The following is a 15114-nucleotide window of genomic DNA, read 5'->3' as shown; positions in this document are numbered from 1 at the left end:
TATTTTTCTTGCGGTATTGGGGATTGAGCCCAGAGTTTTGCAAATGGTAGTCTAGAACTCTACCACTAAGACTCACTCTTAACCCTGTTGTTGATATTTGTGTTCACAGTTGGATAACCAGAAGAGGCAAAGAAGCTTCTCAAAGCTAGAGGCAACTAATCTGGAGTCTCTGATAGCCTAGACTATAGATAGCCAAACAAAGCCTGAGGAGGTTCACTCTCCTGGGCATCTGTATCCCAATCATTGTGGTATACAATCATGCATCAGTGGTCAAGTTCATTTTTTAGATGAAGAGAACTAGAAGTTTATTTGACAACAAAGTCAAAAGTGTATAAATGCTTTTTCAGAGAATAAATTATGGCATTTGGTATGTTTGAATGGACATTTTGGTCATAGCTTTTTAAAGTCTGTGAGCCATACTTAATATTTAAGATACTAAAATGGTTAAAATTTTAATAATCCATTATTACTGTGAAGATTATTGAAATTCTTTTTGATTAATTGTTCTCAAATAATTGAATCCTTTTTTTGAACATTTTTTTGATATGGTGTTAACTTTATATAATTGTCATAGCATCCCTTGAAAAATTCTGAAATATATGCTTCTAAATATCACATTTTTATCTATCTCAATTCTGGTGGAAGAATTTTAAAAATTATAATAAAGCCCATTTTGCTACTTATCTGCATGAGTGTAACATTTCCTTGGCTGGTTTTTCAAGATGAGAAGTTTATCTGACTTGTAGAGTAATTAGGTACAAATGAGGTAGTTTGTGTGAAAATGCATTGAGATCACATTCATCTTATTTGTGTGTGTGTGTGTAGGGCTGGGAATTGAATGTTGAGTCTTAGGAATGCTAGACAAATATTCCACCTTTAAACTACACCCCTAGCCCTAAATAAAATTTTAAAGTTATTTCTTTCTGAATATAAATGTTTGCTTTAGAAAATCTGGATGATTCAGAAAACAAAAAGAACCATCCTTTGTCTTATTGCTTAGACATATGCTCTGTTGGTACTTTTAGTGTTTTCTTTTTAAATATTTATTCTTAAGCTTTAGGTGGATACAATATATTTAGCTTAAGGTGGATACAATATATTTAGTTTACATTAAGCTTTAGGTGGATACAATATATTTAGTTTACATTTATGTGGTGCTGAGGGTTGAACCCGGTGCCTTGTGCATGCTAGGCGAGCACTCTACCACTGAGCCACAACTCTAGCCCCTCTTTTAGTGTTTTTAACAACATGTGTCCATGAATGATTGGATATACTGTGTAATGTTAATGTGTGTAGGTATCTGTGATTTTTAAGCCAGCTTTATATAGTTTTTAAAATCCAAATAATTCTTTTACTTTACAAATAATTTTTGGTCCACGGAATTTATGATTTTTATTGGCTGTGTTGTGTTCTAAGGCTATTCTGTAAGTTATTTAATTGTTCCCTTACTGAAAATTAAGGCTGTAACACTGCAGTGAGCATAGCTTGAGGGTCATGTTTGTAGACCTGGGTATGAATTTCAGATTTATTATTAGCCCCTTGACTTTAGGAAATTTTGTAAGCTCTGAACCTCAGTTTTATAAAATGGGATAATTTTAAACCGTGAGGAGAATTAAAGTTTATATATTACCTACAATAATGCTAGTTATAAATCTTGAGTAAATGGTAACATTTATTAGTTACTATTAAATAAATTTACCTTCTTTTCCATTATGGCCTTATACCCATGTAATTCTGGGGGTACAATATCTGGCTTTATGTGATTCTCAATGAATATATAGTAGATTTACTTTGAACTTCTGCTTTTCAAAAAGAATAAGTATTTTTTTTCTAGTAGAACCTAAAAGAAAGTCTTGTGAAGAAAAAAAAGAAAGCAAAAAAGTGATAAAAGGGAAAAGAATTTGCCTGTTGATTGTGTATACCAATCGAGAATGTTATGGGATATTTTCTCATGCAGTATGTGAATATAAGATATTGGATTTGCTTTTGTAATGTAAATGTGTGGAGGTATTTGTGATTTTTTAGGCATTTAATTATTCCCTTATTGAAAATTAAAGCTTGTAACATTGTAGTGAGCATAGCTAGAGGGTCATGTTTATAGAATTGGATATGAATTTCAGATTTATTATTAGCCCATTGACTTTAGAGAATTTATAAGTTCTGTGCCTCAGCTTTATAAAATGGGATAATTGTAAACCATGGAGAGAATTAAAGTTTATATATTACCTATGGTAATTTTAGGTTTACTATGTTATTCAAATTATTTCAAGATTAAATATGAACTGTATTCTGTAATTAGGTGATAATTGGAAAGAAGCACGAAAACTCAATGTATCTACACAGCATATTTTGGTGCCCATGCACTTCAATGTGGAACTCTCTAAGGCCATGGTTTTCATGGATATAAAGATGCCCAAGTATGTATGAACTGTTTTATGCACTGTGGAATTTCTCAGTGTTTCTTTAGTTAAGGAAATACCATTTTTATTGATTCTTTTTGTGTGTGTGTGTGATAAAACATATGGTTAAACTATTTTTAAGTGGATAGCTTACTTTTGTTGATAAGCCTTAAGTTCCTTCATACCACCATTACCTACCATCTGTCTGTAGAACTTTATCATTTTCCAGACTGAAAGTAAATACCCATTAAATAATAATGCCCCATTCTGCTCTTTCCTGACCTCAGCCCCTGACAACTGACATTCTATTTTGTCTTATGAATTTGCCTATAAGTGAAGTCATCAAATATTTTACCTTTTTTATCTGGATTACTTAAGTTAGTATAAAGCGTTCAAATTTCATTCATGAAGTGTATGGCCAATAGAGTTTAGTCCTCTACTTTTTTATTGATCTGGCTTATTGTCTGATTGTTCTGTCCATTATTGTAAATGGGATTTTGAAGTCTCCTAATATTATTAGAGAGCTGTCTATTTCTCCCTGTTAATTCTATCAATGTTTGATTATATATTTTTGAGCTCTGATGACTGGTGTATATATTTTATAATTGTTATATCTTTTTGTTGACATGACTCCCAAGTTTCATTATATAAATGTCCCTCTTTGTCCTTTGTTTGACTTGTAATCTGTTTTGATTTATTATAACTAATCCTTTTTTTCATTGGATTATTATCTGTATGGAATATCTTTTGCATTCCTTCACTTTTGACCTATGTTTTTTCTGGACCTAGAGTCTCTTATACATAGCATACAGATGGATCTTATTGTTTTATTCATTCTGTCAACTTTATATCTTTTGGGAAGTTGAGAACATTTATATGTTAAGTAAATACTGATGGGGGATAATTTACTTTTGTTGGTAAGCCCTTTGTTATAGCTTGTTTTCTTTCTCATTTCCTGTATTATTGCCTTTATGTTTAGTTGATATTTGTTGTGAAATGTTTTTAATCTCACCTCATTTCTATTTTTTGTATGTTTTATACTTTCTTTGAGGTTACCATGGAGATGACATATAATATCCTAAAGTTATTACAATCTGTGTAAAATTTATACCAATTTAATTTCAGTTGTATGAAAAAAATTTTCCAGTTCCATCCCCTTCAGTTTGTTATTGATGGCACAATTTAAAATGTTATGTACTCTGTACCCATTAGCATAGATTTATAGTTATTTTTATGCAATTGTCTTTTAAATCCTATAGAATATTATAAAATTGGAATTATAAACTAAAATTATAATAATATTTGTTTGTTCATGTATTCATCTTTACTGTGATCTTTATAATTTATTATTAACTGAAGCTTGAGCCCAAGACTCAAAGTAGAAAAGTCTGTTGAACTAGACCAGACCATTTAGCTAGTTTTTTTCTTAAACAGTTTTATATTATAGTAGGCTGTTTCATCTCTTCTTCATATCAGCATCATTTTTCTTTTTTTTTTTTTTTTTTGCATGCATTCCTCCTTGGCCAGAACTATTTTAAAATTTTATCAAAGACTCATCTAACAACCTACCAAACAGTTTCAGGATAATTGTTACTAGTAAGATAGCAAAAGAATGCTGAAATGTTTGTGCTTTATTAAGTATAGGAAGAATACAGGGGATTAGGGTTATCCTGATCTTTTCCATATGGTATGTGGTGCGGACCTTGTTTATACTTAAAGGGGAGACCTAAGAGACTCATCCCCTCCTCTCACCATTTTTTCCTACTTCTCTCTTTCCTTCTTTCTTTCTTTCTTTTTTTGCTTAATTTTAGTCCTCTTTTGGGATTTGAGATACCATCTACTCCAAGAAGCATTCTCTGACCATTCTCAAACTTTTTTTTGACTTTTAACTTACAGTGCCTCTTTTTGTTAGTAGACATTGTCCAGAGTCCTAAATCTTGTTCTTCTAGGCTTCCTTCTCTTATATAAATCAAAGTGTGTTTTAACTTGAGGTACAGGAAAACCTGGAATTTTGGTTAAGTGAGAGAAGGAAAGACAGCCATTCCATATGTTCTCTTGCTTTTCATATTTCAGCTTTAGGTATGATTTGATTTTAGAGGTAAGGCTTAAATTCTTTCATTACTTCCCAGATGTCCCCCTATCTATTTATTTGTAAAAATTTTCAGTCTGTGATAAAGAGCAAATATGTAAATAATTTCCTTTTGTCAGTGTAAGAATTTAAATTGATTTTTTTCTAGGATAATTTACTTTTGTTTTTTCTTGGTACATTCTGGATATTATAGGGTACCAGAAAAAAAAAGAAGGAGATTGAGGGAAGAAAAGGGAAACTTATCTTGCTTTGGACTTCCTCTGTCAGTATATGATTAGAGAGAATATATCCTTGATATGGGGAATAGATTAGCATAATAGGATTAAAAATAGCTGATTAAAATATCAAACATAATCACAGTCCCAAAATACCAACGATTTAAAAAGGTGAAATGTGAGAAGTTATTTGGGTTTTATTTGTAAGCTCTTGAGTAACATCGAATGCTATGATTATTATGTAAAATCCTGACACTCTACAAGTGTCAGCAACCTTTCTTTGAAGTTTGAACTGAATAAATTTGAAGGTACGTAAAAGGAACCCTGTTATTTGGTAGGTAGAACTTTGGCACCTAGCATTGAACCCAGTGCCTCACACGTGAGAGACAGGGGCTCTACCACTGAGCTGCTGTCCCAGTCCTATAGATTTATTTTTTTGTGGTGCTGAGGCTTGAACCCAGTGCCTCACAGGTGCTAGGCAAGCATTGCATCACTGAGTCATAACCCCAGCCCCACATCTAGCATCTTGAGATTGTACAAATTGAATATTTTAAGAAAGTAAAGACTTTAGATGCATCAGTTGGACTGATCCCTAATATGTAACTAAGTTTTAGTAGGATGAATGGAATTGATTTTATATATATATATATATATATATATATATATATATATATATATATATGCATGCATGCATGCTACTGAAGTCAAAGAAATCTTTTAAATTTTTGAAGAAACTCAAGATATATATTTCAGAAAGAAACTTTAGCAGTCACTATGCATAATTCAGAAAGGTAAGTTTTAGAGAAAAATACAGGGATCAAAATTGTGCATGAAAACTTTCCCTTGAGGTCTGTCTCTTTTTAAATTCTATGTCTTGTATCTGTAAGCAAAGTACACTGCCTAGGCCATTAAAACCCTAATAAGATTCTCAACTCTGGTTTTGAGTCGTGGTTTTAGATATCTGATTTCATTGATGTGTTATTTGAACTTGCCGTAGTTTCTTCATAGGAACTATATGGGAACTTACAATCAATAGGGAATAAAAATAGTTTATATACCTCATAATTTGAGGCCTACTTATGATAATATATACAAAACACTTCCTTAAATATCTGTCACATAATAAACATGTGATAAATAGAAATTGCCATCTATACTTCGTAAATAGTAGAGAGGAAATAAATAGTAGAGAGGAAAACAAGTAAATTTTTATTTACTAAGTAAGTAGTACATTTTTATTTACTTAGTAAATAGTAGAGAGGAAATAAATGAAATAATGTTAGGAAATAAGTTATCCCATCTAATGAGACCAGTTAATAAGCTAAGACAGAAATTAGTGATTTGTAGTACTTTAAATCACATTTCATTATATTTGTATAATTTGAGGAATATATTCTTCTTTTTAATTAGTATACTTAAATCAGAATGAAAGATCCTCTATAATCATTGTTATCTTTTTAAAACAGATTCAAGGTTTCTGGAGAGTTACCTCTTGTTTCTTTACGAATCTCTGATAAAAAACTGCAAGGGATTATGGAATTGGTGGAAAGCATTCCAAAACCTATATTTGCAACTGATGTATCTGCCCCTGTCAAATCAATTCAGGTAATGTTTTCAGAATTAACAAAAGATTGAATGAAAAAGAAAGCTCACTAATAGTATTTGAAACTACTATAGGAATTTCAGATAAACAATTTACATTTCATTTGGAAAATAGACATTTTAAAATGTTGATGAAATGGTAAAAAGTACAAATAGTTAAGGAAGTTATAAAATCTATTTGTCCTCACTTTGGTCGCCTCCAATCCTTCTCCCTAATGGTAATACTATTAATCCTTGTTTGTCTAGTTTTTCAGAAAGTGTTCATGGCATATCCTAGTGTGCATACACACACAAACACATGTTTGTATAATCTTATATTCATACAATTTAAATAAATGTGATCATTATTCTTATTGTTACCATTATTATTATATATTTTACATACCTTAAGAGATATTTTTATGTTAGCACCTTTTTCATGGTCATATAATATTGAATTATATAGATATGCCATCTTTTACTTAATATGTTCAGTTTGGGTGGATATTCATTTGTATTGTTATGTGTATTTACAATTTTGGAAAGTGCTGCCTTGAAATTTCTTGTATATATATTTGGTTTTACTTTTATCCATAGTATGAATTCCTACAAGTGGGATTTTTTAGTAAAATACTGTGTGAATTTTAAATTTTGATGAATTTTGCCAAATTTCCTTTCTAAATTGACTTTTAATTTATGATACTGCTAACAGTGAATGATGAACGTCTTTTTCTTTGCTTGCATTAATCTTGAATATCAGCAATCATTAACATTTTTTTCTAAGTGAAAAGGTGTTCTTTTGTTTTGATTTTCATTTCTTTATTAGTAAGATAGAACATATTTCCTAAGTTTAACTGACTTTGAATTTCTTTCTGGAAACACCGACTCATGTTTAGTGTGCATTTTTTATTAGACTGTAGTTTGTCACTCAAAATTACTTCTCCATTTTGTTGTTTGTTTTTTGTGACACAGATACATTTTTTAAACCATATAAAACATATCTGTTTTTCCCTGTCTATACTTCTGTCAGTGCAGTGCTAGGGATGTGAACCCAGAGCCTTGTTCATGCTGCACAAGTGCTGTATCACTGAGCCACATCCCAGTCCTCCTTTTTTTAAAAAAATGCAGTCAAAATTAGTAGGTTTTTATTTCCCTTTATGATTTCTGGGTTTCGTATTATATATGTTTTCTCATTCCAAGATAATTTTAGAAAGAAAATATCCAATCATATTTTTCTTTGATAATTTCTTCAGAGGGTGTATGTTTGGACAAGTGGGGCTATCTCCTTTGGAATATCAGTGAGTGAGGCTGCTGTAACCAGAACCCATGGGACAAGGCTGTGTTTAGGCTTTCCTTATTAAATATGATAAAATAAGGTTTTTCTTTTAGTCATTCTTTTACTAGATTGAGAAATTATTCTTCCTAGTTGGTTGAACATTTATTTGGATAGATATTGCAATGACTTTTCTTTATCTATTGAGATGATCATATAATTTGCTTCCTTAGTCTGTTAATATAACAAATTATGTTGATTATTAAACTAGATCTGCATTCTCAATATAAATCTGGTCTTTTCATATTGTAGTATCCATTCTGTGTATTTGGCACTTTGTTTGCAAATACAGGTTGAATGACTTTTATCTGAGATATTTTGAAGCTTTTTGGATTTTGGAATATTCTCATATAGACTTTCCAATTGAGCATACCAAATCTAAACATCCCAAATTCACAATGCTCCAAAATCTGAAACTTTGAGCATCTTGTCAGACTGCAAAGAGTTTTGGATTTCATACCATTTTCAGATTTAGGATTTTCATAATAGGGATTTTCAACTGTGTGTATTAATCTCTTATCCCATATGCTTGGGACCATGAATATTTTGAATTTCAGATTTTTTTTTATATTGGAATATCTTCATGGACATAATAAGATATCTTTGTGACAGCACCCAAGTCTGAACATTTTTGTTTTACACACACAGGTTGAAGGTAATTTAGTACAATATTTTTAGTGTGCCTTTGATTTGACTGTGTCACATCATATGAGGTCAGCTGTGGAATTTTCCAGTAGTGGTATCATATCTGCAGTAAAAAAATTTTAGATTTTGAAGCATTTTAGATTTCAGATTTTCAGATTAGGAATGTTCAACCTGTAGTAGAAGATTTTTATAATTATGTTCACAAGGAATATTGATTTATACTTTTTATTTGTAACACCTCGTAAAATGTCAGAGTAATGCTATTCTCATAAAAAGGGATAGGAAATGTTTCTTCCTCCTGTTTTTTTAAGGGAGAGTTTGTGTAGAATTTGCCAGTGAAGGCATCTATCTGTGCATGAACATTCTTTCTTGCAACATTTTAAAAACTGTCTATTTACTTAATACAGAACTGTTTATGACATCAGTTTTTTTCTGGTATGAACTTTAGAAGATTTTTATCCAGGAAGATACTTATCCATTTCATCCAAGTTGTTGAATATATGAACATAATATTGTTCCTAACATTGTTTTTTCTCTTTTTAATGACTTTGCTATCTGAAGTGTTAGCTCATTTTTCATTATCTTGGAATTTATAGTTTCTTTTTGTTTTTTATCAATTCAATAAATGGTTTGTTAGTTTTGTTTAATCTTTTTAAAGGCCCAGCTTTGGTTCTTTGTTTTTGTTTTATCATTTTAAATTTCATTGATTTCTGATCTTTTATGATAAAAACCCATTCTTAGATTTTGGACTTACTTACAAAACAGATAACTGCATGGATTTGGTTTTTTGGCTGTAGATTCCTGACCTCTCCTCTCTAATGTGATGTATCTTGGAGAATGTTTCATTTGTACTTGAGAAGAAAGTGTATTACTGTTGTTGCTGGTTGAAGATTTTTGTAATGATAGTACAATTTAAATGGATAGTATTTAGGCCTGTGTATTGATTAGTAATCGTCATTTACTGCAGAAGAATATTGAATTTGTAATTGTAGATTTGTCTATTATTCATTTCTGTAGGTTTTACTTAATGTATTTTGAAGTCATTTTGTGGGGTACATGTAAGTTTGGGATTGATTTTCTAACTTGATATAATGCCTCTCATGTCCTAGTGATATTCCTTGATTGATTTCTTCTTTTTAGTTATTATTCAAGTTTTCTTTCCTTTGCTTTAAAAAAGGAAAGGAAGTAAAATTCCTTTTATTACTTGACTTTTTGCAGTTGAAAAGAAATTAACACCAAGTCATCTGTGCATGAATTTTCTTTCTTGCAGTATTTGAAGTTAACGTTATTCAACCATATAAAGGAATGAAGTATTGATAAATACTCTAAGACAGATAAAACTTCAGAAGTTTATGTTTGCTGAAGTGCGATGTTATATTTCAACATAACATTAAATTTACAATTTTAAAGTGTTAAATTTAGTGACATTTCATATACTCATATATTGCACAATCTGTTCCAAAACAGTCTCATCTTCCCAAAAGAAGATCCAGTCATTCCCTATTCACTCCCCCACAAATCAATGAGCTTATACCATATGTGGACTTTATGTTTGCCTTTTTTCACTTAGCATAATCTCTCTGAAATTTATCTTGTCTTATAGTGTTTATCAATCCTTTATTGCTTTAAAAGGTTGAATAAAGGTAGAGTTCAACTTTGTTGAGATCTTTCTTTCTAGTAGTTAGTGTGTAATTCTGTGGGGTTTTTGATGTGTAGAATCATAGCCTCTGCAAATAGTAGTAGTTTTACTTCTACCCTGTAAGTTTGAATTGCCTTTATAACTGGGTCAAGTGGTGGTTCCATTCCAAGTTTTCTGAGGAAGCTCCATACTGCTTTCCAGAATGGTTGCACCAGTTTGCAGCTCCACCAGCAATGTATGAGTATATCTTTTCCCCCACATTCTTGATGATTACCATTCTGACTGGAGTGAAATGAAATCTCAGTGTAGTTTTAATTGATATTTCTCTAACTGCTAGTGATGTTGAGCATTTTTTCAGGATGGATTAATAAACAAGACCCAACTATATGTTGTTTGTAAAATTCTCACCTTACAAAGACAGGAATAGACTGGAACAAATGGATGAAATTGATGTACCATGTGAATGGAACCTGAAAACAGGAATAACTACTCGTATATCTTCAAAAGCAAAATTTAATCCAAAATTAATCAGAAGAGTCAAAGAAGGTTATATGTTACTGATAAAAGGAACAATTCAAGGGGAAGATATAGCAATATTAATGTTTATGACCCAAATGTTTATATGCCTAATTGCATAAACAGACACTCCTTGAATTAAGGCCTGAGAAAGATACTAGTACAATACTGGTACACCTGTATTACCAATAGGTAAGTTGTCTGAACATAAGTTGTCTGAACATAAACTCAGTATAGATTCTTTGGACCTGAAAAATATAAATCAAGTGAACTTAACAAATGTCTATAGAATATTTCATCCAATAACAGCTGAGTATACATTCTTCTCAGCAGCTCATGGAACCTTTTCCAAAAGAGACCATAAATTTGACCACAAAGCAATTCTTAGTAAATACAAACAAAAATCTGATATAATTGCATCTTATCAGATCATAGTGGAATGAAATTAGAAGTCAACACCAAAATACCCTACAGAACTGTATAAACTCATGGAGATATATAATAATACACTTTTGAATGATGAATGGGTGATAGAAGAAATCGGGAGAAACTTAAAAATTCTTAGAATCAAATGAGGTTAGTGATATAACAGCAGAAAACTTAATGATGCGTTTCCAGGTCTGTGAAAAAGAACAAACTCAATTCCAAAACCAGTGGAAGGAAGAATAATTAAGATCAGAGCCAAAATTTAATGAAATTGAGAATAAAAACAATACAAAGGAACATTGAAATAGTTTGTTCTTTGAAAAGATGAACAAAATTGATAAGCCCGTAGCCTAACTACCAAAAGAAAGAGATGACATAAATTAATTAAATCAAAGATAGAAAAGGAGAACTCTCTACAGACATCACATAAATCCAGAGGATCATTAGGGAGTATTTTTGAAAACTTACACATTAGTAAATTGGAAAACTTAGAAGAAATGGATGATACATTTTTAGAAACTTAAGACTTTCCAAAATCAAATTAAGAGTGCATGAAAAACCTAAACAGATCAGTAACTAGCAATGAGATAGAAGCAGAAATAAATTCTTTCCAACAGAGAAAAGCCAAGGACCGGATGGATTTTCAGATGAATTCTATCAGATCTATAAAGAAGAGCTAAGGCCAGTGTTCCTCACTTTATTCCATGAAATAAAATTGAATGTAACAATTCCAAGTTTATTCTATGAAGCCAGTATGACTCATACCAAAACCAGATAAACACCAAGAATGCTAACAATAAACTAATATCCCTGGTGAACTTAGATGCAAAAATCCTTAGCAAAGTATTAGTAAATCATATTCAACAACATATTAAGAAGATTATATATCATGACCAACTTGCTTTTATCCTAAGGATGTAAGAATTTTTTAACATATGCAAATTAATAAATGTAATTCATCACATAAATAGAATTAAGGACAGAATTCACTTAGATCTCTCACTAGAGAAAGCCTTTAACAAAATTCAGCACTTGATAAAAACACTTTTACTAGGGATGGAAGGAACCTATCTCAACATCATAAAGGCTATATACAAAAAACCCAAAGCAACATCTTAATGAGTAGTGAAAAACTGAAAGCATTTTCTTTAAATCTGTAATAAGCAAGGAAACCTTGTCTTACCACTCCTACTTAATATAGTACTAGAAATTCTACAAAAGCGATTAGGCAGGAGAGGGCAATAAAAGGGATAAAAATGGGAAAGAAGCCAAATTACCACAGTTTGCAGATGATATGATCCTATATTTAGAAGATCCATTGAAAGACTGCTAGAGCTCAAAAATTCAGTGATATTGATTACTAAATCAATTTAGAAAAATCAATAGCTTCACAGGCATGTGTTGCACACCTGTAATCCCAGAGGCTCTGGAGGTGGAGGCAAGAGGATTGTGAGCCAAAAGCCAGCCTAAGCAACTTAGTGAGGCCCTAAGTACCTCGGTGAGACCCTGTCTCTGAATGAAATATAAAAAAAGCTGGGGGATTGGAGTTGTAGCTCAGTGGTAGAGTGCTTGCCTAGTTCATGTGAGGGCCTGGGTACAATCCTCAGCATCACATAAAAAGGTAAATGAACAAAATAAAGGTATTGTGTACATTTACAAGTAAATATCTAAATTGAAAAAAGGTTGGGGTGGGGGGGAGCCTGGGGATGTGGCTCAGTGCTTATGTGTCCCTGGGTTCAATCTCTGGTTCCAAAAAGAAAAGATAGTATATGTCTGGAACAGTGGTGATGAGCAAGACCCGTTGAGCAGTGCTCATTTACACTTAAAGTCCTTCTTAAAAGAACCATAGTCCATTTAAATATTAGAAGGCAAAGGCTGACTTGTTTGCTATAAATAGTTCAATTCATAATTATTACAATTTTTCATACCATTTATATAGCAGTGTAATAACTGCAGCAGTTCCAAAATGATACTATGGAAAGAAAACATCTGCAAAAATATGTTATTTTTAAAGTTCATTATTTGTAGGCAAAGATATTAAGAGCATTGTTTTCATTAAAATCAATGACAATGAAAAAAAAAAGAAAAGAAAAATCAGTAGCTTTCCAGTGTACCAATATTGAGTCTGCTGAGAAAGAAATTAGGAAAATAGTTCAATTCATAAAAACTCCAAAAAATATAAAATATCTAAGAATAAATGTAACCCAAAACTGCATGGTTGTTGGATAAAACAGATAGTATATTCACACCATTTGTGTTTCCCCAAAACAGGCCAGTGACAGAGAATAAAAGAGACACATTCATTCAGAGTCATCTGCTCTTTGATAAAGGTTATGAAAACATACATTGGAGAAAAGGTAGCTGGTTATCTATATTTAGAAGACTGAGACTAGAGCACTATCTCATCCTGCACAAAAATCAACTCTAAAGGAATCAAATACCTAGGAATGAGACCAGAGCCATGCAATTCCTAGAAGAAAACATGGGTCAACACTTTAACGTATGATAGGCACAGGCAATGACTTTCTCAGTAGGACCCCTAAATCTCAGAAAGTAATGCCAATAGTTAATAAATGGAATAGCATAAAATAAAAAAGCTTCTGAGCAGCGAAGGAAACAATTAAGAATTTGAAGAGGACACAAGGCCCTGGGTTCAATCCCCAGCTCCACAAAGAAAAAAGAAAAAGAAAGAAAGAATGTGATGAAAGAGCCAATACAATGGGAGAAAAGTATTTGCTAGCTCCTCTTCTGTCATAGAATTAATGTCTAGAATACAGAAAGAGCTAAAAAAATTACCATCAAAAACCAAGATAACCCAACTAATAAATAGGCAAATGAACTAAATGTACACTTCTCAAAAAGAAGAAACATAAGGGGATGGGGTTGTGGCCCAATAGTAGAGCATTCACCTAGCATGGGTGAGGTACTGGGTTCGATCCTTAGCACCACATAAAAATAAATAAATAAACGCATTGTATCCATCTATGACCAAAACATATTAAAAAGAAGAAGAAGAAATATAAGAGCCAATAAATATGTGGAAAAATATTTATTAATTAGGAAAATGCAAAAACAAAATTACCCTGAGATTTCATCTTGCTTCAGTCAGAGTGGCAGCCATCAAGAATGCAATCGGTAATAAATGCTAAATGGGCCAAGAAACTGAACAGACATGTTAAAAATGATCAATATCTCTAGTAATTAGAGAAATGCAAAGTAAAACTACTCTTAAGATTTCATCTCTAGTCAAATTGGCAGCTATTAAGAACACAAACAACAATAAGGCACACTCATACATTGCTGGTGGGACTGCAAAATGGTGCAGCCAATAAATATGAAAAGCAGTATGGAGATTCCTTGGAAGACTGGGAATGGAACCACCATTTGACCCAGCTATCCCACTCCTAGGTCTATACCCAAAGAACTTAAAAACAGAATGCTACAGGGACATAGCCACATCAATGTTTATAGCAGCACAATAACTAAACTGTGGAACCAACCTAGATGCCCTTCAGTAGATGAACGGATAAAGAAAATGTGGCATATATGCACAGTGGAATATTACTCAGCAGTAAAAGAGAATAAAATCATGGCATTTGCAGGTAAATGGATGGAGTTGCAGAATATCATACTAAGTGAAGTTAGCTAATCCCAAAAAACCCAAATGCTGAATGTTTTCTCTGATATAAGGAGGCTGATTCCTAGTGGCGTTGTGGAGGGGAGCAAGGGAAAATTAGATGAACTCTAGATAGGGCAAAAGGGTGGGAGGGGAGGAGAGGGGGCATGAGGGTTGGAATGACAGTGGAATGAGATAGTTATCATTACCCTAAGTACATGTATGAAGACACGAATGGTGTGAATATACTTTGTACACAACCAGAGATATGAAAAATTGTGCTCTGTATGTGTAATATGAACTGTAATGCATTCTGCTGTCATATATAAAAAATTAGAATAAAATTTTAAAAAATAAAATTATAAATTCTGAAGAGGCTATGGAGAAAAAGGAACACTTACATTGTTGGTAGGTTTGTATACAAGTATTATCCACTATGCAAATCAGTATGGGGGTTCCTCACAAGACTAGAATGGAACCACAGTAAGATCCAACTATACCATTCCTCAGTATTTATCTTAAAGAATTAAAGTTATCATTCTATAAAGATACATGCATACTTATAGCAGTACACTTCACAATAAACAAATTGTGGAACCAGCCCATGTGTTCATCAACAGATGAATGAATAAAGAACACGTGGTATGCATACACA

The 15114-nt window shown here is 32.0% G+C and overlaps 1 protein-coding gene across 5 annotated transcripts in view; it reads left to right on the top strand.

The window, feature by feature from the left end:
- Positions 1 to 15114, top strand: part of Vps13a (vacuolar protein sorting 13 homolog A) — a 259327-nt gene that overhangs the window by 81658 nt on the left and 162555 nt on the right. For all 5 annotated transcript variants that reach the window (XM_077797003.1, XM_077797002.1, XM_077797006.1 and 2 more), the window contains exons 22-23: positions 2300 to 2417; positions 6170 to 6308. In XM_077797003.1, the coding sequence (XP_077653129.1) occupies positions 2300 to 2417; positions 6170 to 6308 (257 nt within the window). The remainder of the gene's footprint in view (positions 1 to 2299; positions 2418 to 6169; positions 6309 to 15114) is intronic.

This window comes from Urocitellus parryii, chromosome 4 (assembly GCF_045843805.1).
Source record: "Urocitellus parryii isolate mUroPar1 chromosome 4, mUroPar1.hap1, whole genome shotgun sequence".
Taxonomy (NCBI): domain Eukaryota; kingdom Metazoa; phylum Chordata; class Mammalia; order Rodentia; family Sciuridae; genus Urocitellus; species Urocitellus parryii.
This window is presented reverse-complemented; position numbering and strand designations above follow the sequence as displayed.